Source organism: Dipodomys merriami, unplaced genomic scaffold (assembly GCF_024711535.1).
Source record: "Dipodomys merriami isolate MVZ:Mamm:240054 unplaced genomic scaffold, mDipMer1.0.p SCAF_4, whole genome shotgun sequence".
NCBI classification, from domain to species: Eukaryota; Metazoa; Chordata; class Mammalia; order Rodentia; family Heteromyidae; genus Dipodomys; species Dipodomys merriami.
Window position 1 is genome coordinate 63,324,533 of NW_027205603.1, and position 24,219 is coordinate 63,348,751.

At 40.1% G+C, this 24,219-nt stretch overlaps 1 protein-coding gene across 1 annotated transcript in view; it reads right to left on the reverse strand.

The window, feature by feature from the left end:
- The window catches only part of Nipal2 (NIPA like domain containing 2), a 78,006-nt gene that overhangs the window by 18,109 nt on the left and 35,678 nt on the right, over positions 1-24,219 (reverse strand). Inside the window, exons 4-6 of the mRNA XM_069991123.1 lie at positions 22,169-22,228; positions 9,005-9,126; positions 987-1,083 (exon numbers count right to left, since the gene is read on the reverse strand). Coding sequence (XP_069847224.1) covers positions 987-1,083; positions 9,005-9,126; positions 22,169-22,228 — 279 coding nt within the window. The remainder of the gene's footprint in view (positions 1-986; positions 1,084-9,004; positions 9,127-22,168; positions 22,229-24,219) is intronic.

Consider the following 24,219-nt stretch of genomic DNA (forward strand, 5'->3'; position numbering starts at 1 on the left):
AAATAACTGGAGTAAAAAATAGAAACTTGGCCAAGAAGAAAAAAAATCCTCATATATATTAAAAAAAGAATTAAATAGCTGAGGGTGTGGCTCAAGTGGTAAGAGTTCCTGCCTAGCAAGCTTGAGCCCTTGGGTTCAAACCCTAGGACAGAAAAAGAAAAGAACAAACATCTCTTCCTGTAAGTGGCCTGAGGTGAGCTGTAGAAATCGTTTGCTACTCCCTTGACCTTGAAAACCCCACAAACTCATGCAAATCAAGAGGTTCAAATCTTGACTATCACTTTAAGAACACCCAAGAAATGGTTCAGGCTGTGAAAGGTGTGGATATACAAAAAGCCACAAGTATCTGAGAGATGTTACTTTCAAGAAGCAAGGTGTGCCACTGAGGCTGTGGAGTTGGTAAGTATGCTTAGGCCAAACCATGGGAGGCTGAACAAGGTTGGTGGCCTGGAAAGAATGCTGAATTTCTGCTGCACATCCTTAAAAATGCAGAGTAATATTGAACTGAAGAGTTTAGATGGAGATTCTCTGGCCATTGAACACATCCAGGTGAACAAAGCACCCAAGATATGATGCTGTCCTAACAGAGCTCATGGTTAGAGTAACCCATACACCAGCTCCCCTGCCACATGGAGATGATCCTCACCGAAAAAGAATAAATCGTGCCTAAATCAGAAGAGGAGGTTGCACAGAAGACAGAGATTTCTCAGAAGAAACAAAAACTTATGGCACAGGAACAACATTTCAGAATAAAGGCAAAGGACGTTGGTTGTCTTTATCAGTAAAACTCTAGGTGTCCTCATATACACATAAAAAGAATTAAATACATATCAATTAGGTAGTGGGCATGCAAACTATAATTTGTAGAAGTTAGACTCTGTGTTTTTCTATCAGGAAATGGCAACAGTGAGACAAGAGTAGAATGCTCATTTACAACTTAGTCTGAAGCCAGACTAAATTGACAAGAACATAACACAGGCCCTTACCCAGCAGTGCCACCAGAGCCAGCAGGATTGCAATGTGTGTCATTCCTTTTCTTTTGTGGAAATAGAGGAGGATGCAGAAAACTAGTATTTCTAAAATCTGCAAATGAAAAAGAATAAGTTATTCTATATAAAGTCTTCAGAATGCCACAGTGATCTCATAAAAGTCAAAGGGGATTGACATTCCTTGGGATGATTATAAACAGGGAAACAATATAAAGAGCTTCAGCCATATAGACTATGTACCACCAGTGATGCTCAAATCACTATAGCTCTCCCAGTCTAACTCCCTGTGGCACCAGTCTCATTTGCCCAACTATCTATATGTCTGCATGCTTACCAGACAATGCCATACCAGCATGGGTAATATTTGATTCTTTTTTTTTCTGGTCTTGAGGCTGAACTCAGGGCCTAGGCACACTCCCTAAGCCTTTTTACTCAAGGCTAGTACTCTACTATTTGAGCCACCTCCACTTCTGGCTTTTTTAGTGGTTAATTGGAGATAAGAGTCTCACGGACTTTCCTGCACCAGCTGGCTTCAAACAAAGCTCCTCAGAGCTCTGCCTCCTGAGTAGCTAGAATTACAGGAATGAGTCACCCTAATGCCTGGCTAATGTTTGATTGGTTTGAGACTGAGTTTTGCTGTGTAGTCCAGGCTGGCCTCAAACACAATCCTTGTGTATCAGCTTCGTGTGCTAGGATTACAAGTGTGCTCAACATTTAACCTTTTTTTTTTGGTCGGTCGTGGGGCCTGAACTTTGGGCCTGGACACTGTCCCTTAGCGCTAGCTCAAGGCTAGTGTTCTACCACTTGAGCCACAGCACCACTTCTGGCTTTTTCTGCTTATGTAGTGCTGAGGAATTGAGCCCAGGGCCTCATGCATGCAAAGCAAGCACTCTACCATTGAGCCACCTTCTCAGCCCCAACACTTAACTCTTGATTCCCTATTTCAAGTTACTCCTTCTGGGGCCTTTGACCCCTCAGTGAATGGCCTCACTACAGGACTTGTGGCATGGGCCTGAGCACCTCCCCTCTGCCTTCTTCCCTGGATGACTGCAATCAACTTCTGATTTGTGTCTGATTTTACTCTTGCCTTTCAATAGTTGGTCAATACATATTTGTAGAATCAATACCTGGATTATACCTTAAATTCACTAGGAACATCTTTGCCAGATGAAGAGATCTCCTGTTAAATGAAACTAAAAAACAAAAAAAACCATAATTTCGAGTTTGGTTTTAGTTTTAACATTCAAAAACATTTTTGGCTACTCTTAGTCCTACCCAAAGCCAAACATTTTGAGAAGAGATGATATCTCTGAGCTGAAATCATAAATATGAAGGTTTACTTTCTTGACAGCAGAGAAGTAAAAGCACTATCACTAACCTTTTTTCTTAAAAATTGTTGGGAGTTAAGCACTCGAGTGACTCCATGTTACAAAGTTACGATCAAAATCCTGGCATCAGACAGTTACGCCATCCCTCGGCGGTTATTTCACATTAAGTGCAGGTTATTGCACATCAGTGCTGTGCTTGAGTGGAGCACAAGAAAGCATTTTGGATTTATAAGAATATTAAATCTAGCCCCTTTCAATAAATACTAATAACCACCTTAACAAATGGCTGGAGTTAGGAATTTGATTGTTTCCAAGATGATATTCTACTTAGAGTCTCTTCTAAATCAACTTCAATTTCTGTTTGAAGGTTTTTTGTTTTTTTGTTTTTTATTTTGGTGTTGGTTTGGTTTCCTTGAATCCTCGGTGGCTTTGGGAAGCTGCAGGATGTTATCTTTCTCATTTAAAAACCTTTTCATCTAAAATGGAAAATTAGACCATTCTTTGGACTTGTCTTCTGCTAAATTAAAAGAACGATGTTTTTCACTTTTCCTTATAGGACTAATTTGCCAGGACTTTAATTTAATTGAGCCATGCTAAAAAGCTATTAAAGTTCCATCTCTTTGCCTTCCCTAAGGCTGCCACTGGGACATTGGGATATTGGGTGTCCCAGACTTGGTTCACCTTGCTAGTGGTTAACAGGAATGCCCTCAGCCAGGTGTCTGCAAGCCCAGGCTTCCATGGCTCATCGAGGGACCCTCAGAGCAGCCCTGCGCTCATTGCTCAGCGCTCTCCCCGGGCCAGCACAGGAGTGGAGAAGCCGTGTCCACTTACATGCTGACTCTTATTTTTTGGTGGGCTAATGGGGAGGAAGTTGTTACTAGTTCTAAAGAAACATGTGGAACTTTGAAAAGTTTTCAAACCCCATTTCTGTGGCTTCAGAGAAATAAAACACAACTTCTCACTATTCACTGAATGACTATAGTTGTATTAGGCTCCCTGCCTTGTGCTGAGAAGTCACCTAGCTCCCAGGAATAAAATATTCAAGCAGAATGAATTAATGTCAGCTCTTCCACTGCAACATTTTCTCTCTCTCTGAAAATATCAATATTAAAGTAGTTGTGATTTTGCAGGTTGCTGTGCCCCAGAAAAGACTGTACCGCTGATTGCACTCTGTGAGGTCAGGGAGATGATAACTCTGACTGCGTGCCTGCCTCTGCACACTATTTTCACCTTCCTTCCTTCCTTCCTTCCTTCCTTCCTTCCTTCCTTCCTTCCTTCCTTTCTTTCTTTCTTCCTTTCTCTTTCTTTCTTTCCTTTCTTCCTTCCTTTTTCTTTCTTTCTTCATTTCTTCCTTCATCCTTCCTTTCTTTCTTTCTTTCTTTCTTTCTTTCTTTCTTTCTTTCTTTCTTTCTTTCTTTCTTTCTTTCTTTCTTTCTTTCTCTCTCTCTCTCTCTCTCTCTCTCTCTTTCTTTTGTTTTGTCGGTTGTGGGGCTTGAACTCACCTGGGCGCTGTCCCTGCGCTCTTCAGCTCAAGGTGAGTGCTCTACTGCTTGAGCTACAGCGCCACTTCCAGTTTTCTAGTGGTTTATTAGAGATAAGAGTCTTATGGACTTTCCTGCCTGGGCTGGCTTTGAACCTCGATCTTCAAATCTCAGCCTCCTCAGTAGCTAGGATTACAAAGGCGTGAGCCACTGGCACCCCGGCTATTTTCAGGCTTCTATTTGCATCAGTTTATGAAATCCTCACCACCATATCTCCATTTTACAGATGAGACAACTGAGGCACGAAGGATTACATGATGCAGCCCTAGGCAGGCAGCATGATGGCTTTCCAAGGAGGTCCATGCTTAAATCACCAGAACATGGGACTATGTTATCCCATATGGCAAGGCACTTCTATTAAGATTATGAACCTGAGATAGGAAGATTATGCTGGATAATTCAGGAGGGCCCACTGCAATTTCATAAATCCTTCTCATTGTAATGTGGGAAGGACCCTAGCTGAGGACCTCTGGGAAAGACAAGGGAACAGGTTCATCCTCGGAGGTTCTGGCAGGGAATACCACCCGCCCAACAGCTAGTCTACTGAGACCTGGCCTAGAAAACTGTAGGGCAATAAATTTATGTTGTTTTAAGCCACTTGCTTTTGGAGAATTTGTTACAGAAGTAATAGAAAATGAATCCAGGTTTTGGTTCCTGAAGTCTTTCCAGTGGAATAGATTCTTCAGAATGAGTTTTCTGATTGAGTTTGGGTTTTCTGGATTGGTCCTCCAGTCTAATTAGACTCAATTGCTCAGTTTTCAGTGGTAAGAGAAGACATTGGCAAACTGGGGGATAAAGTGGCAAGAGAGACATGCAACGGTGTCACTGGATGATCCATGTCTGGTGTCAAAATATGAATCTGACTCTACCTCCTCTTGTCTCACCAAGCTCTTTCTTGTAGGCATAGCCTTTGGTATGGCTACTTTGTCCAAAAGAAGTGGGCTCTACAAAGGTTCTCTTTGAGGCCAAGTTTGGACAAAAAAAGTTTGATCCTTGGTTTCTTAGTTCTGCATAGAGAGATGTCTGGAGGAATGCTCCCACCTAGCCACCCCAGATGAGGACACTTTAGCTTTGAATTCTGGCTCTTCTACTTCCTACTTAGGTGGCTTTGGGCCAGTGACTGGACCTCTCCAAGCCTTGGCTTCCAATCACTGAGATGCAGAGGATACCTGGTGCATGTAGAGCTGTTAAACAGGTAAAGCAGAGTGCAGTGAGAGCGGTGCATATGCTTGTCTGCTCAGAGTGCTGGCAGCTATCCTGCCAAAGTCTTTCCTTAAGCAGGGGTGAAAGCGCCATTCTCATTGAGACAGAACTGCAGGAGAACATAGCGATGAAGACCTTGATGTCTTGTACAAACACACATTTCTTCCCTTCAGGTTCTAAGCACCTGATGGTGGTTATTTTAAGCAGCTTTGCCAGAAGGGCAGACTTAATAATTAGCTTTGGGGTACTGAATGGCTCCAAAGGACAGACAAGTCTCTGCTGCTGCTTTAAGTTTTGGTCTGGAGGAGAGAAAATGATCACTGTGTGGATTACTTTATGAAGGACTTTGTGTTTGCCACAGAGATCTCAATTTGAATAATTAGTTGGACAATCTGGGTGGAAAAAACAACCCTGATCAAGCCTGCCAAAGAAGTAACTAAGACTTAGGGCTGTGTTTCTCTCGTAGGCTCTGCAGAAGATGTTAATAGGTATTACTAATAAAACTCCTTCAAGAACAAGGCCCTGTCATCAAATAAGTTTAGGCATGCAGGAATATCAACAATTATTTACCCATTTCTTTCCTTAGGCTCTTAACTTGTTTCCAGAAATGGATTCTTCAAACAGATCATGTTACGCAGTATCTCTCCCTGGCAGTTTGATCTTGAAACTCCACTTGCTTTAGACTTTTGCCAAATATGGTGAGGGGATATGCGATCTATGGCAGACAGGTCTGGAAAGGCTGTGCTAGTGCCTAAGTAAGGGCAGTTTATTCTTCCCAGCTAGGAAATACCAGGTTCCCAAATCCCCTTAGTGCAAGATAGCACCATACAGAGGATGAGCTCCTGGCCCTCCTGGCTGTGGGGCTTCACTTGATGGCCACACAGAAGGTGAGGCAGACATCCATCTGTGCCAGGTCAACACATCAGGAAAGGTTATCAGAGGGACAAGTCTGTAATGCAGCTTTGCACTTCTTTTTTGGAAAATATATTTACTTGTAAATTATTTAATCAGTCTTGAAAGGCAATTCCAGTTCTGCATTTATACTTCGTGTAATACATAAACAGGTAGATAAATTATTTGCTGAAGAACAAACAGTCTTAGTGTAATTATGGTCACTGAAGTCATACTTTGCAGAAAAAGCACAGACTCTGCCACATCTGAAGATTAAATGTTTATTACTAAGATGTTTAATAGGGTTAAGTCAAACTTCGGCTAAAGATTTTAGTGCGTATCGATCAGTCTCAGGGTCTGTAGAGATGCACTTAAATAATGAATTAAGTTTTAAAGGAATACAGATGCTAGATGCCAACAGCATGGTTCAAATGTGACTTTATTAGGTTTCTTTTATGCTATCTTATAAGTATTTAGAATTAGTTACATTTTTTTTGACATGGAATTTGCTTTCAAAAATGCTTTTATGATTATAGTATGATTTTACAGAAGCCTAGCTCTCTCTAGGACTGTACAATTTCTGCTGTAGGAATTCTTCTCTATAACCTAGGTGACTAATCAGTTGAATAAATTAATGAATGAATATAAGAAGTGATTTAGGAAAATGGCAAAACAATTATAATTAATTTCAGATTATTTTCTTGTGAAAGTATAAGGTTGAGTAAAAAATAGTTTGGGTCAGTGGCTCATGCCTGTAATCCTAGCTACTCAAATACTTAAATACTAAAAAGCTGTAAGTGGAGCTGTGGTTCAAGTGGTAGAGTGCCAGCTTTGAGAAAAAAAAGCTAAATGAGAGCCGGGCGCCAGTGGCTCATGCCTGTAATCCTAGCTACTCAAGAGTCTGAGATCTGAGGATCATGGTTCAAAGCCAGGCCAGGCAGGAAAGTCCATGAGACTCTTATCTCCAATAAACCACCAGAAAACTGGAAGTGGAGCTGTGGCTCAAGCGGTAGAGCACTCTCCTTGAGCTGAAGAGCACAGGGACAGTGCCCAAGCCCAGAGTTCAATCCCCATGACTGACAAAAAAAAAAAAAAAAAGCTAAATAACAGTGCCCAGGTCCTGAGCTCAAGCCCCAATACTTACATCACTGGTAGAGCACTTGCCTAGCATGTATAAGGCCCTGCATTCAATCTCCACTAACACCTCAAGAGAATCTATCTATTTATAAATACACACACACACACACACACACACACACACACACACACACACACACACACACACACACACACACACACACACACACACACACACACACACACACACATATGTAGGTGTTTTCTCTGTTGTCAAAACAAGTCCTATCATCATCAAGCAATTCCGTTTATTCCAGGAAATAAGACTTGATGCATCTTTAGTCTCCAAAGGATTTAACTTAGGGTATTAATTTTCTGATCACAGGCTATACGATTCTTTTATTGCATAGAGAATTTGTTTTGCCCAGAGGCAAAAGGTAGTAATGTGTGGGTTAGACTTCAAGTCTGGTCTATTATGAAATATTCAACAAAGTATAAAGAAAAGAAGATATAGATCACAGAGATTAAAACTCCTTTAGTGCTTATTGTTGATCGATGAGAGCTGTGATAGCTAAGGGACTGCATTATCTTGGACAGGTTAAAAAGATGGAGCAGGGGAGATACAAAGTCTGAAGAGAGACCCCAGAAAGGCTAAACCAAGTGCTCTACTGCTTGAACCACACTCGAGTCTGAGGATTTTTTTTTAAAAAACAGTAAAAACAGCCGGTTGCAAGGGGCTTACATCTGTAAATCCTAGCTACTTAGGAGGCTGAGATCTGAGGATCTTGTTTGAAGTCAGCCCCAGCAGAAAAGTCTGTGAAACTTTTGTCTCCAATTAACCACCAGAAAACCGGAAATGGCACTGTGGCTCAAAGTGGTAGAACCTTATCTTTGAGTGCAAAAGCCTAGGGACAATGCTCAGTCCCTGAGTTGAAGCCCTACAACTGAGAAAAAATAAATAAAAAAAGGGAAAAACTGTCTTTGTAGAATATGAGAAAAGAGTAAAGAGGGAGAAATGACTTGTGAATACTTTTGTTCCAGTGGTCAGACTATATAGAGATGTCAGATTTATATAACTCTTGTCACATGCCCTTGTAAATAGCACTTTTAAAGATTTGCACATGAAAGTAGGATTATGCTACTTTGCTTTGCCTTTTTGTGCTTATTTGTAGTACTAAAAGTGGAAGTCAGGGGCTCATACTTGCCAGATGGGTGTTCTACTGCTTGAGTCATATCTCCAGTCCTACTTTTTGCTAATTATTTTGAAGGTAGAGTCTAGCACATTTTTCTTTCTAGGATGACTTTGAACAGCAACCCTTTAAATCCAGAGTAGCCAGGATTACAAATGTGAGACTTTCTCCTCCCCCTCCCCTCCCCTGCCACCCTGGACCCAAATGACAGAGGATTAAAATAGACAGCTTTTTGAGGCCTTTTCTAAAATCCTAAAAAGTATGGTTCTGGATGCTTTATTCTTTTATTGAGTTTACTGTTTTACCAATCTATTTCTTGGTTAAATGCTCAGCTAGACTATCCCATTTTTCTTATTACTACCTGCTGTTTCTAGAATTTTCTTATTTTCCAATCTTGGTTGAATTCTGTAATGAGTTACCCATCTACTATTTTGACCATGTCTTTTCTTTATGACCACTGTTTATAGTCACTGTATCAAATAAAAATTTCACATGAATATCTGCAGATGTATGCATTAGCTTATTCAACTCTTCTTCCTCCTTATCTCTTAGCTTCATACCATCATCACTTGCTCCTCTCAGTCTGTTCCTTTTCAAGGACTTTTTCAAAGATGCTTCTACTGTCAACTTAGTATTCCAAATACTTCAATATTGGTCAAGTATATTTACCTCTTAAGCAGGTATTGTGCTAAGAAGAAAAGATTGCATCCATTTTTCTAACACCTGCAGATAAAGGTGATCTGAATAATACACTTCAAGGCTAGTAAAATATTTTGCATTCTTACCACATAGAGCAGAAACTGCCAGCCAACAAAGTAATATTGTACTGTTCTCGCAGAGATAGCTTGAGTTATGTTGGGAGCAAAGTTCACCAATAAATATGTTCCTGTGAAGGCCAATGTTATACCTTGAGAGAAAATGGAAAAGACAAATCAAATTGAAAAGGGATACTTCAAAGCTTCTTGTTGACACAAACATTACCTAGAAACAGAGCATTACTTGTAAATGCACTGTCCAATTAAAATACATTTCATCAAAGGCCTTCAAAATAGAAGCAAAGCCTTCAAAATAAAAGCCAGGGGGATGGAGCAGGAAATAACGTCTGACTTTTCTCTTTGGTCTAGATGAATCCTGGCCTCTTCAGGGAAGCTTCCTCAAAGGTAGAGAAGCTCAAAGTGCATGCACATGGAGGTGTGACTGTTTCTATGTGGGCCAAGAAGTGTATAATGGATCCAGACATGTCTAGGTCCTAATCTAGAGCTAGACTGCAGAGCTCAGAGGATGGGAGAACTCATACACCATGAATCATGGTATATATTTACTCATCTCTAGAGCATCTACACTCACTTTGCTTTGGTACTTTGAAGCTCTGGTATGAGCACCTTAATCACTGTCACTGATAGGAGTCCTTTCAGCAGAAAAAATGATGGTGACAATGGAATTCTACTCATCCATTAGAAGGAATGATATTGCTTTATTCATAAGGAAATGGAAAGACCTGGGAAAGATTTTATTAACTGAAGTAAGACAGACCCAGAGAAACACAGAGAACCACATGGATTTATATCTATAAATCTATAATTAACCACACTGGGTGGTATGCAAGTGGTTGCAAATGAATTAACTAAAGTATAAAAGACGCTATGGAGAGCTCAAATAGTAAAATTCTTTAGAAAGACCAAGTCAGTGCCCAACAAAATAAGTACCAGCAAATGGGTACTTACAAGAGGGGATGTGGTCAAGGGGAAAGGGGAAGAGAAATGAAGGGGGGGTGGAATTTGTTGTATATACTACATATTTAAGAAAAATAAAGGGGCTGGGAAGGTGGCTCAGTGGTAGAGTGCTTGCCTTGCATGCATAAGGCCCTGGGTTCCATTCCTCAACATCACATAAGCAGAAAAAGCCAGAAGTGGTGCTGTGGATCTAGTGGTAGAGTGCTAGCCTTGAGCTGAAGAGCTCAGGGACAGTGCCCAGACCCAGAGTTCAGGCCCCATGACTGACAAAAAAAAAAAAAAAAAAGGAATTAGGTAGGCTAACAGCGGTGATGGTGTTGAAAGGAAGACATAGTATACATAAATGGATTTGTTAAAAGGCAAAAAAAATCCAATACATATCCTAAAAGATTAAGAAAAGTGAGCAAGGGATGGGTTGTGAGGAGTGGGTGAGAATGTTGAAAGGTGGGACATTGATCAAGATGTATTGTTTTCATAAGCTGTTTTGTTGAATGGCAATCCCTCTGTACAACTACTTAAAGATAATAAAAATATTCAAAAAGTAAAAAAAGAAAATAATTTGCCTGATAAAAAGGAGAAAAAACAATGAAGAGTTCTCACCTTTATGTGATTTTACTGATATAATGTATGATCTAGAATTCCAAAATCAGCCTAATGAAACCAAATCATATTATCAACCATTTTTGTTTTCATGGGCACTAGAGCTTGAACTCAGGGTCTTGCTTTTGCTAGGCAATCATTCTACCACTGACCCATGCCTTCAACACTCTCTTTCTTTTGCTTTAGTTACTTCTTTTTTGATAGGGTCTTGCATTTTTATTTTATTTTTTGCCTGAGCTGTACGGAACCACAGTCCTCCTACACGTACATCCTCTATAAATGGGACCCCATTTGAATGACAGTAGCCTTATTGGGTGAGAAGAGATCTCACTAACTTTTGCTCACTATCTTCTGTTCAGTTGAAGAACTATCATCTTCATGATAGCCTTTCTCAGAGTTGCTGAGATTATAGGCATAAGCCACCAAACTGGGCCTCTTATCACTGTTTTAACATTATTTAAAAACATGGATGGACAGGCCCTTGTGGCTTATGCCTGTAATCTTAGCTAATCAGGAAGCTGAGATCTAAGGATCTTGGTTGGTAGCTAGCCCCTGCAGGAAAGCATGTGAGACTCTTATCTCCAATAAACTACTCAGAAAAGGCCAGAAATGGTGCTGTGGCTCAAGTGGCTAAAGAAGCTCAGGGACAGCACTCAGGCTCTGAGTTCAAGCCCCAGTACTAGAACAAAAATAAATATATAACAAATAAAACCAGCTGGGTGCTGGTGGCTCACACCTGTAATCCTAGCTAATAAGGAGGCTGAGATCTGAGCATCTTGGTTCAAAGCCAGTTGGGGAAGGAAAGTTCGTGAGACTCTTATCTCCAATGAGCAACCAAAGAACCAGAAGTGGAGCTGTGGCTCAAAGTGGTAGAGCACTAGCCTTGATCTGAAGAGCCCAGAGACAGTGTTTAAGCCTCATGATCAACCAAAAAATAAAAATAATAGATAAAATCATGGAAGAAGGGAATATGAATGGGAGGAGGTAAACGGAGGACTTGACCTTCTGAGAAACTGATATAAGTAGTGTTTTCCTGATGTTTGAAAACATGAGTCAACTTGTTTCATCCTTGGAATCAGTGCTGTGGATATAATTTACAACCAACACCGATTTTAACCTGAAACCAATTTGGCTTGTTTATAAAATCTCACAGTTTGAAGGCACAGATTTCTTATTCCTCTGCACTACATGATTTAGGTTTTGACCTTTAGTTTCTGAGAACAAATAGTGCTTGTTATTTCACACATGCTAGACAACACCTATTCACACTATTATAGAAGCTACAAATACATTTCTTCTAATTTATTCTGTAGTACTTTGTAAGACAAGGTTATATACATAATTTCTAAAGCTATTTCTAGTGAGAATGTCTAAAAGGAAAAGCAATAAGCATTATTAAACACTATAATAAAAGTGAAATAATGAAAACTATATATACGAACTTGGGGGAAAATGATTAGTCAGTCACGTCCTTTCTTTGGAAGAAAATGAAAAGGTTATGTAACAATGATTCCACATCAGATTCCAAGAGGGGTTAGGTGGCAGGTAGACATAAGCTGTCAGCCAAGGGAGCTCAGCAGTATTTGATATGTGCCAACCAACATATTGATCCTGAAAGCTCAATCCATCAGCTTCATGAAAGCTACATAGATGACCCTATCCAGTATTTCTTTAAAAAGAACGTAAGAGTTACTTAAAACAGGGTTTTAAACTGGAAGGGCACACTAGCACTAATCCATTGAAAACCTTTATTTACTTTATTTTTATTATTACGATTACTATTATTATTATTATTATTATTGTGTGTGTGTGTGTGTGCGCGTGCACACACACGTGCGCTGGTCCTATGGCCTGAACACAGGGCCATATGAATTTTTTGAATTGCTTCTTCTACTTCATTGAAGAATGTTGTTAGGATATTGATGGCTATTGCATTGAAGTTATAAATGGCTATTTTCAGTCTTGCTATTTTCACATTGTTAATCCTCCCATTCCAGGAGCATGGGAGGGTTTACTACTTCCTTAAATCTGCTTTAATTTCCTTTTTAGGTTTTTAAAGTTTTCATCAAAGAGGTCCTTCACCTCTTTGGTTAATTCCTATTTTTTTGAGGGGGGTAGAGGGTCTGAGTCTATTACAAAAGGAGTTGCTTTTTGATTCCAGTCTTACTCTTCTCATTATTAGTATACAGAAAAGCTACTGATTTTTGTGGGTTAATTTTATACCCTGCTATTTTGCCAAGGTTTTGGATCAGCTCAAGTAACCTGGGAGAGAAGTCTATGGGGTCCTTTAGATACAGGATCATATCATCTGCAAAGAGGGAGAGTTTTACTTCTTCTTTCCCTATTTAGATCTTGTTTCTTACCTTATTGCTCTGGCTAGGAATTCTGCTACTATATTGAAGAGGAGTGGAGAGAGCAGATATCCTTGTCTCATTACTGATTTTAGAGGAAATGGTTTTAACTTTTCACCATTAAGTATAATGCTAGCTACCGCCTTTATTATATTAAGGAATGTTTCATGGATTCCTAGTTTTTCAAGAGCTTTCATCATAAAGGGGTGTTGGGTCTTGTCAAATGCTTTTTCTGCAAGATGATCATGTGGTTCGTGTCCTTGTTCTTATTGATGTGTTGAACTGCATTAATTGACTTGAGTATATTGAACCATCCCATTTGGTCATACTGTATGAGTTTTTTGATTATTTGTTGGAGTCAGTTGGCCAGAATTTTATTGAGAAGTTTTACAACAATGTTAATTAAAGAAATAGGCCTACAGTTCTTTTTTGTTGATGGGTCCTTATCTGGTTTTGAGATGAGCTCACCCAATCTTTCCTCTCAACCATTTTCATTTCGGCTCCTATGACAACTGCAGAAGTGGTTCTGGGTAGCTGCTCAGCGTTGTATACTTGTTCGTTTCACATCATTTGCACTTTTTATGTGTTACTGTCTCCTTTATGAGTCACCAGCCTATTTTCATAAGTATTTAGAAGTGTTGAAGATAGTCATTTGCACCTCATTAAACAAAGTTCTTTGGAATCTATTTATATCCACTTTCTTCTAAAAGTGGCATGGTATGTCATTTCCTGCTATTTTTAATTTGGTAAAGGCACAACTATTTCTTCTTTTAGAAGATACAAACTTCTGGGGTTGGGAAGGTGGCTCAGGGGTGAAATGCTTGTCTTACATGCATGAAACCTTGGGTTCGATTCCTTACAACCACATAAGCAGAAAAAGCCGGAAGTGGCACTGTGGCTCAAGTGGTAGAGCGCTAGCCTTGAGCTCAAGAGCTGATGACAGTGCCAAGGCCCAGAGTTCAGGCCCCACAACCGACCAAAAACAAACAAACAAAAACAATATACAAACTTCTAACTCAGAAAACTTCCTGCCACTTGAGCCATACTTCCAGTGTTTTGCTGGTTAATTCAAGATCTAAGTCTCTCAGATTTGTCTTCCAGGGCAGGCTTCAAACTATGATCCTCAGATTTCAGCCTTCTAAGCAGCTAGGATTATAGGCATGAGCCACCAGCCGAGTTAGAAGTCTACTTTACATTTCTGTTTATTTGTTGGTTCTAGGGTTTGTACTCATGGTCTCATGTTCTTGTTAGTTGTGCTTGCTCCACTTATGTTCTACCACTTGGGTTATGCTTCCTTCCAGGCTTTCTGTTTTATTTATTTATTTTTTTTGAGATAAGAGTCTAGCATACGTTTCTGCCTGAGCTAGCCTTAAACAGATATCCTCTAGATCTCAGCCTCCTGTCTCACTGGTGTGACTCATTGGTGCTCAGCCTATTTTATTTTTTTATTACAGTCCTTTTTTTTTTTAACTGTTACATTAAACTGCCTCATGTGTGAATTAAGGAGCAAGGCTGCTGAGTGCAAGGGTAGGGACCATCATTCACATGCTGTTTGACATGAGTGGATCTCCACAACTGGGCAGAGAATGAGGCTAGACAGAAGGCACTGATTCCTCCTGACAGGGGTCTCTGGGGTCTCTGACTAGTCTCAGATAATCTCTGGCCCTAAAGTTCCTTTAGGTCTGCTTTCCTAAGGGATGGTGTTCACTGAGCACCAGTGTGATAGAATTAATGTCCCCATCAAAGGATTGATGCATATTTATGTGCAGTTACTATCTGTAAAGGAGAGATTGACCCAAGTTCAAGGTCAGCTTGGGCAAAAGTTAGTGGGACTCGCCCCATCTTAATCAATATGCTGGGCATAGTGGCATGTGTTTGTGGTATCTGCTACACAGGAGGCATAGGTAGAAGGATCATGGCCTGAGGCTGGTCCCAGACAAAAACATGGGATCCTATTCAAAACTATAACCAAAGAATGGATTGGAGGTGTGGTTCAAGTGGGAGAGCACCTGCCTAGCAGTTTTAGGTTATTCAAATCTCAGTACCACCTCCTCCACACATACTCCACCCACTTAAAAAAAAGTCTAAAAGGGTTGAATATATTTGGAAAGACCTCTCAGAGAAAGTGTTAACCTTTACCATAAATTTCCAGGAAAAAATATGATTATCCTATTTTCTGACCATACATGACCGTACCTACTGCCATGCAGTCATGTTTCAAGAAATAGTTTGTACTTTGGGAGACACTTGGTGCATTGCTGGATATGACTGTGAGAACACAGCCTTTGTTTCAGGAAGCTACTGGTGTTGTACTGCAAAAGTCTCCTGTAGACACATTGGACAGAATGAACTGGAACTATGATTCCAGGGACCAGAGCCTAGAATCATGTCCCTCTGGGTGCTCCTGTTCACTGGCTCCTCCAACGTTGAGTCTCCCACCTCCTGATCCCTCCTGGGGTCAGGCTATGCATTACAAGATAGTGTGCACAGTTCCTCCTCAACTGACATTCTGTTTCCCAGGCCACTATTTGTCCTAACTAAAACCTGCATTCTTCAACAATTTGGTTCACATCCCCCAGCTGAATGTTAACTATGCACTTAGTCAGCACTATCTATTTATTGTCTATTTTTTGGCTTCTGCAATCTGATCTCTAAGAGTTGTCAGTTTTTCAGCATTCATCTAACCTGACTCCAAACAAGATTGTTGTCTCATTCTTTTAGCCCCCTAAGTGTCTCAACCAGTGCAAGTCCAACGATTACTTCTGTGGGGGGGGGGGGGAGGACACAGGTCACCTTCCAGCACTGTGGTCATTCTGGATTCTTCAAGCTCATGGCAGATGATCCTCAAAGATGCCCCAAACTGCCAGGTGGTAGTGGCTCATGCCTGTAATCCTGGCTACTCAGGAAGCTGAGATCTGAGGATCACAATTCAAAGCCAGCCGGAGTAAGAATGTCCATGAGACTCTTATCTCCAATAAACCACTCAGAAAACGGGAAGTGGTACTGTGGCTCAAGTGTTAAAGCGCTAGCCTTGAGCTGAAGAGCTGAGGGACAGCATCCAGGCCCAGAGTTCAAGCCCCACAACAAACAACAACAAAAGAAGCCCCAAACTGAGAAGTCTCACTAATGCTGTGGGTTCAGTAGTCTTGGACCTGTCATCAAAAAAGACTCCAAGCCAGGTACTGGTGGCTCATTCTTGTAATTCAAGAGACTGAGATATCAGGATCAAGGTTCAAAGCCAGCCCAGGCAGAAAAGTCTATGAAACTAAGTGGAGGTTTGGGTCAAGTGGTAGAGTGGCAGCCTTGAGCAAAAAACCAAGTAAGAACTCAAGGCCATGAGTTTAAGCCAGCACTGGCATGAAAACAAAACAAAACCAACAAGGTAAACAAACTTAAAAAAGGCTCTTCTGTATTTTATTTTATTTTAGTCAGTAGTGGGGCTTGAACTCTGAGCCTGGGTGCTGTCCCTCAGCTCTTCAGCTCAAGGCAAGCGCTCTAGCACTTGAGCCACAGCTCCACTTTCGGTTTTCTGAATGGTTTATTGGAGATGAGTCTCATGGGAAGTGGCGCTGTAGCTTAAGTGGTAGAGCACTAGCCTTGAGCTGAAGAGCTGAGGGACAGCTCTCAGGCCCAGAGTTCAAGCCCCACAACCGACAAAAAAAAAAAAAAGTATTATATGTGAAATAAATTTCTTATGATATCCAAAGAAATGGAAATTAGGTGTTATAGTTTAGATGGAGGACTGATGTATAAATATATGACTTGAAGCTCAAAAAAAAAAAAAAAAGAGTCTCATGGACTTCCCTGGCCGGGCTGTCTTTGAACCAGGAATCCTCAGTTCTCAACCACCTGAGTAGCTAGGATTACAGGCATGAGCCACCAGCACCCAGCTAAGGCTCTTTGTCTTGAGGCTGCTCTGAAAGCAAAATGGCTTCTATCCTCTCAACTAGAAATGGCCCTCCATTTGACTGGGTTACTATTGGGAAAAATAGACTCAACTACCCACTATTAACACCTCACTATTAATCTCCCGACTTCCCAAGCAGGGCAACCCTTTGTAGGTGATCTGAAGTCATCAAACTGGTCTCTGGGGATGGGGGTGGGGTGGGGTGGGGAGAGAGTGCTGATGAGCCGACTGTAATTTTTATTTCTTTGGTGACATTAACTGGGCTTAAATCAACTAGCATCTCACTGACAGTTAGATTTGATATTTTTGATGACTTGAGGGAAAAGAAAGAGGAAAATACTATAGTTTTTGGCTGGTTAAAGGAGAGACAAATCTGATGCTTTTTAAAGGAAAAATAATCATTAAAATAATTTAGAATTATTAATCCACTAAGAATCAGTGCACAGGCCAACGCCTGTCATTGAGTTAATAATAGTTGGCGATTCATTTCAGACATAGCTTTTGTGAGGTCATTTTTTTTTTTTTTTTTGAGGCCAGTGGTGAAAAGCTTCATAGCCACAGAGCAACATTTGGCAATAAATTAGTTCAGCTTGTTTCCACATGGCCCCCAAATCTTCATTTGTTCCATCATGAAAAACAAACTTTCATTTGCTTGAAGTAGGGGGAAATAAATGATTTTCCTTCTCACATTTTGACAATTTAATTTTTAGCATGCTCATATGTTAGTCTTTAAAACACACCACTAACTACTCTTTTCCTTGTTTGGTTTTAGTCTCTGTAAAGAAAAAAATGCATTTTTCCCCTTTTAACAGAAAGAGCTAAATTTTTCTCAAGGCAAAAGCAATAAAAGCCCAAAGAAAACAGATGTGACTTAACACAGTACTGAGTGTGGATGGGGAAAGTTCTTCCCCGGATGCTTATCATGTGAAGTGAGTTGTTTAGATAGTGCCATTACTCCTGGGTGATGGTTAAATTAGGGACACAACTCTGGTTTATTCTTGTGACTCTAGATTCAAGGTAAGAACTGGTCACTTTTAACTGTGGTGTGAAGCAAATGTGACTTGTCCAAAAGCATTCAGTTAGAAAGGCAAAAACACAACCACAAAACCACCCCGAGGCATGAGAAATGTTACCTGAATTAATGAAGTTTGAAAAATATCCTAAGTTTCCTATGATCAGAGTGTAGTAGTGGGTAGTGGTGGTTGTTATGGTAATAATAATAACAGCTACATTTCTTTCTTTCCTTCTTTCCTTTTTTTTTGGTCAGTCATGGAGCTGGGCCTTGTCCCTGAGCTCTTCAGCTCAAGGCAAGTGCTATACCACTTGAGCCACAGCACCACTTCTGGTTTTCTGGTGGTTACTTGGGGATAAGAGTCTCATGGACTTTACTGCTCAGGCTGGCTTTGAACCACGATCCTCATATCCTGAGGATCCTCCTGAGCTGAGTATCTAGGATTACTGGTGTGAGCCACTAGTGCCCAACTAACAGCTACATTTCTGAGCACTTATTTTTTTTGGTTGGTTGTGGGGCTTGAACTCTGGGACTGAACACTGTCCCCCAGCTCTTCAGCTCAAGGCTAGCGCTCTACCACCTGAGCCACTGCATCACTTCTGTTTTTTTTTTCCGAGTGGTTTATTGGAGATAAGAGTCTCACAGACTTTCCTGCCATGGCTGGCTTTGAACCTCGATCCTCAGATCTCAGCCTCCTGAGTAGCTAGGATTACAGGCATGAGCCACGGGTGCCTGGCTTCTGAGCACTTATTATGGGATAGGCCCTAAACTAGGAAGAGTTTTAATACTTAAGCTCATGTAATCCTGTGAGGGTGGTAATGTTATCTTCATTTTAAAGAACTGGAACTTGAGAATTAAAGAAGGGATTTATATAACTTTGTAAAGGCCACACAGTTCCCTAAACTCTTAAAATGAGCTCATCAGGTTGCTGTTAGTACACTGTTAGGACACTGCTCCATCACCTGCTAGTTAAGTGATTTGGGTAACTTCTTCAAGTACTAGATTTTAGGTGAGGAAATCCATGTGAAATACAACATATTAACTGGTTAGAGTAAGTGTTTAATATTCGCTATTTGTTATTTCTCTAGGAAAAAAATGATTAAAAGCGCCTAAAAAATTAATTGGAGGTTTTACTTATTTTGGTGGAACTAGGTTTAAACTCAGGGCTTCACACTAGCTAGATAGTCATTCTACCAATGAGCAGTACTTCTCCCCCTTCTTTGCACTGTTAATTTTGGGGGACAGGATTTCACTTCCTGTCCAGGTATATGCCTGTGTCATGATCTACTTGTTTAGGATCTCACAGAGCAAAGATAACATGTTCAACTCTTGACTGAGAAGGAGTTCAGCCTTAAGGTGAAGTCTTCCAAATCTCAGACTCCTAAGTAGCTAAGATTGCTGGTGCTTGACTTTTCGTGTGTGTGTGTGTGTGTGTGTGTGTGTGTGTGTGTGTGTGTGTGTGTGTGTGTGTGTGTGTGTGTGTGTGTGTGTGTGTGTGTGTGTGTGTGTGTGTGTGTGTGTGTGTGTGTGTGTGTGTGTGTGTGTGTGTGTGTGTGTGTGTGTGTGTGTGTGTGTGTGGTGTCAGACTCCTAAGTAGCTAAGATTGCTGGTGCTTGGCTTTTCATGTGTATGTGTGTGTGTGTTATATTTTTTAGTATTTTTAGTATTACCTCTTGGGAATTTCTTGGGATTAAGAGAGATGTTAGTCATGCAATCCATTCTAAATCTGAATATGTGAGTGTGAGTTTAATTTATATCCTTTAATTTGTTGAACTAATTCATTGCTCCTTGTAAATGTTTAGCTGATCTTGGGCTTTTAAAGTTCATAATTAACTCATTTGAGCATATTGATATTTCTAGTATTTTCCTTAGCTATAGTTATGACTTACATTTAATTTTCTCTTTGACTTTCTGGGAAGCAGCTGTAGTCCAGTAGTAAACAGAAACTGACTTTTACATTCTGGACTTTGGTTAACACTTCTTGTATTAGTCCATCTGTAGGACCTCTTTAAATCCTTTTCTCCAGATCTTCCTGTCCTGTTTGGTTGTTAGAACCAATTTAAGTATTACTTCTGCTGTGATAATTCACTCTACTCTTCCCAGCCAGAAGAAAGAGCAATCCCTCTTTATTCTAAACCAGTGGCTCTTAATTTGGGGTATTTTTTTTCACTCATAGAATATTTAGTAACACTTAGAGACATTTTTAGTTGTTAAAGCCAAGGTGAAGGGCACCACAGACATCTAATAGGTAAAAGATTGCAGAATGCTAAGCACCCTAAAACGCAGACAAAATTCCTTCAGTGATGAATTATTTACCTCAAAATGTCAGGAGGGCTGAGATTCAGAATACTGTTCTAAACTGAAGGCTCATGTCAGTATGCTACATTTTACTTTCTAATACTTAAGAATCTCTACAGTTTATCATAAACTGTAAATTATTTGCAGATAGGGAATCTGTAATAATAACAATAATTTTTTTGTGTGTGATGGTCTTGGACCTTGAATTTAGGGTCTGGTTGATGTCCCCGAGCTATTTTGCTCAATGCTAGTGCCCTACCACTTAAGCCACAGCTCCAATTCCCACTTTTTAGGTAGTTAATTGGAGACAAGAATCTCAAGGTCTTTCCTGCTTGGGCTAGCTTTGAACCATGATCCTCAGATCTCAGACTTCTGAGTAGCTAGAATTATAGGCATCAGTGCTGAGCAATAATCTTTTTATCACTAATATTCAAGGCAATTAGCAAATCCTGCATTATACCCATCTTTATTGTCTTTTAAAATTAGATTGATTTAATCAGTAATCAAACATTCACTATAAAATATGGTAGATGTTAGATTAAAAAGATACACAATTCCTTTAAAACATTTGATAAACAAGAGAAATGATAGGATCTAATATTTTAATTTATAAAACTCATGTGTTGGTCATTCTTATTTCTGATTTTATATGACTTCTCCAAATGATTCCATAAACCACAATGTATAAAAAATAATATGCTGGAAAGGATACAAATCACATATGAATGCATTTAGAAAAGCATTTTAACCATGAAAAATGTGACAATGTTGACTAAAAATTCTACTAACAGAATCAAACCAAGGAGGGAAAGAAAAAGTGGAAACACTTTCAAGACGTGAAGCTCAAGGGAAAGAAAGATGAGCAGGGAAACAAATGCTCAACATACCAACACTGGCGTCATATATAGAGCTCACATAAAAAAAAAAAAAGATCTCCTTACAAGAGGATAGGCATTGTTTTATTTAAAGTGCCTAAAGTATCTGTATTCATTTTTATATGTCAGCAGCAATTCAAACAATTTTTGTTAAAGAAGAAAAAATGATTCACATCATTCTTTTCACCAATGATATTTCCAACAAAAGCAAGAAGATACAATGAGTAAATGAGAGCTTCACCAGGGAACAGAAATCTTTCTTATAGCCAGGAAAACTACTGTTTTTTTCCATTAATAACTATTCCCAAATAAAGAGTTTGAAGAGTACACTTCGGTGCTACTTTTATTTTTTATTTTATTTTTTTGTTTTTTGTTTTGCCAGTCTTGGGGCTTAAACTCAGGGCCTGGACACTGTCCCTGAGTTTCTTTTGCTCAAGGCTAGTACTCTACCACTTAAGCCATAGCACCACATCTGGCTTTTTCTGTTTATGTGGTACTGAGGAATTGAACCCAGGGCTTCATGTGTGCTAGGAAAGCATTCTACCATTATCCTGGTGCTACTTTTAGAAGGAGCTAAATTACAATAGGTAGTTACTTGCTGTATTAATTTTTTATGTTTTTTATTGTGAAAATACTGTGCAGAGGGGTTACAGTTACATGAGCAAGATAATGAGTACATTTCTTATCAAGCATTGTTGCCTCCTCCTTTGTTTTTCACCTACCATCCCTCCCCTCCCATCTCCGCAACTACACTCCCCCCAACCCCCTCCCCCTGCAACCCCCTTTCGCTGCATTAATTTTTATAGTTTTCATTTTGATGAAATAGAAATGTAACAAGGTTGCAAATAATGTCCTTCCAACTAGGATAGTCTATTAGCTAACACAGATGTCTTCATTGTATTTTATTATGTCTATGAAAATTTCATAATATTAATAACAGCAGTAATACAAAATGCTAACTTGCTATGATCATTAACAAGAACAATGGGCACAATGAGAATGCCAAGTATGTGAGTGAGAAAAGAGTACCTCCAACCCAGGATGAGCTATGATGTGAGACATCCATTTCAGTAATTTTTTTTCTCAGTTTTTAAAGTATGCATGTTTGTGTGTAGTGTGAGCCATTTCTTGATTAGGCAGTGCTGTAACTGCATGAATTAAATAACAACTTACCTAATAAATCAGAGGCTCTCAGATTTTCTTTCAGGAACAAGACAGAAATAATGGCACTACCTATAAAGAAAATGGCCATTAATGATAGTTTCAATATAAAAACATGTATTATACAATGCCATTTGAAAGGAATTAAACGTTTTATGCCTGTATGCTTCACTAGCTATGTCCTGAACATAGACACAGTGTGGCTGTAAAAATGCCTTTCTCCTCTTCCCCCTCCCCACCATGTCTGAAGGAACATGGAAACCTGTCCTGTTTCTGTGGACCTAGGACAGTATAGCTAGGATAATCCATGGTGTACAGGGAAATCCTGATTAAAGTTTATTGAATGGCTAAATAAATAGATTAGAAGGGAGAGTGGAAAAAGCAAGGAAAGGAAGAAGGGTTAAATAAAGGGGAGAAGGAGAAGACAGAAGTGGAGAGAAAAGTAAAGGAAAAAGGGAAGAAAGCAGGCAGAAAGTACAGGAAGGGCTGGAAAAGCAGGAAGAAAAAGGAAAAAGAAGCAGGTAAAAGAAGGAAGAAAAGTGGAAACCTTTTAACTATGTCCCACACTGAAACCCTTTACTTGGCAGCACCTCTCCCACAGTCCCCAGCCCAAGGGGGCCTCTATTCACTTACACACTAACGCTGGAGCTTAGGAGTCTTCATTATCCACCTTGCCTTCACATTCTACCCCCAACAGACTGCTGGCTCTTAGTCTTCATTGCACTCTTCATTCCTCACTGCACAGGCCCTGACTGCCCTAGGTCAGACCAGCTTTTCTTCTGCCTTACACCCTCATAATAATGTCCCTCTAGACCTCCCATTTCTCTGTTTCCCCACACCAGTGTAATCTTTGAAAAACGCAAATCAAATGTAAATCCGTAGCTTTAAGATTTCTCAGTAGGCTTCCTGTAATTTACAGGGCAAAGGCTGCACTTCTGAATGTGACATTCAAAGACAGCCATGAGTTTTCTTCTGTCATTTTTCTCCCCACATTTGTCCTCTATTTCTTTTTTTTTATTTAACTTTTCCATTGTCATTTTATTTTTTTGTCCTCTATTTCTTTTATATTCTGTGCTCATCCTTAAAATAGGTTAGCACAATCTCTAGAACCTAAGATGTAGTTTCATAATCTATGATTTCTTTTCTTTTTTCCTTCCCTTCCCATCTTTCCTTTATTTATTTGTTTATTTATTTATTTATTTATTTTTTGGGTCCGGTCATGGGGCCTGAACTCTGGGGCCTGGGTGCTGTCCCTCAGCTCTTCAGCTCAAGGCTAGCACTCTACCACTTGAGCCACAGCGCCACTTCTGGCTTTTTTTTCTGCTTATGTGGTGCTGAGGAATCGAACCCAGGATCTCATGCATGCAAGGCAAATGCTGCACCATTGAGCCACCTTCCCAGCCCTTTTTATTTATTTTTTGTATGCCAGTACTGGGCTTGAACTCGGGGCCTAGGCACTATCCCTGAGCTTTTTTGCACAAGTCTGCTGCTTTACCCCTTGGGCTACAGCTCTACTTCTGGCTTTTTGATGGTTGGAGATAAGAATCTCATGGACTTTCCTGTCTGGGCTGGCTTTGAACTGTGATTAATTCGCAGATCTCAGCCTCCTGAGTAACTAGCATGACAGGTGTGAGCCACCAGCGCCTGGCTCTCAATGGCTTTAACATCACCTCTGGAATTCCCCAGGCTCAGCTGACCATACTATCTTTAGCTGGGATGGCCCCTCAATATAGATTTCCACAAAGTCTAAGATTTATTTTCTGTGTCTGCCCCAAAGACTATGGGTTCCTTTTAGTCTGAAGTATGTCTTATTCTTCTAGGATCGTCACTGTGTAGTTGCTATGTAGAACATAGCATGCGTTCTGTGTTTATGAAGTCCACATGAAGTGGGAGTTTTTGTGGGGAATCAGCCCCATGGTTCCTGACCCTTGTGATGCTTTAGACCCTCTTTCTTATGACTGGGGCTGTTGTAAAATTCCGCCTTGGCTGAACCATGCTATGGCTTCATGGGAACTTAGAGTACTTACTCTTATTGGTTTGTTCTTCTATGAATGCAGGCATTG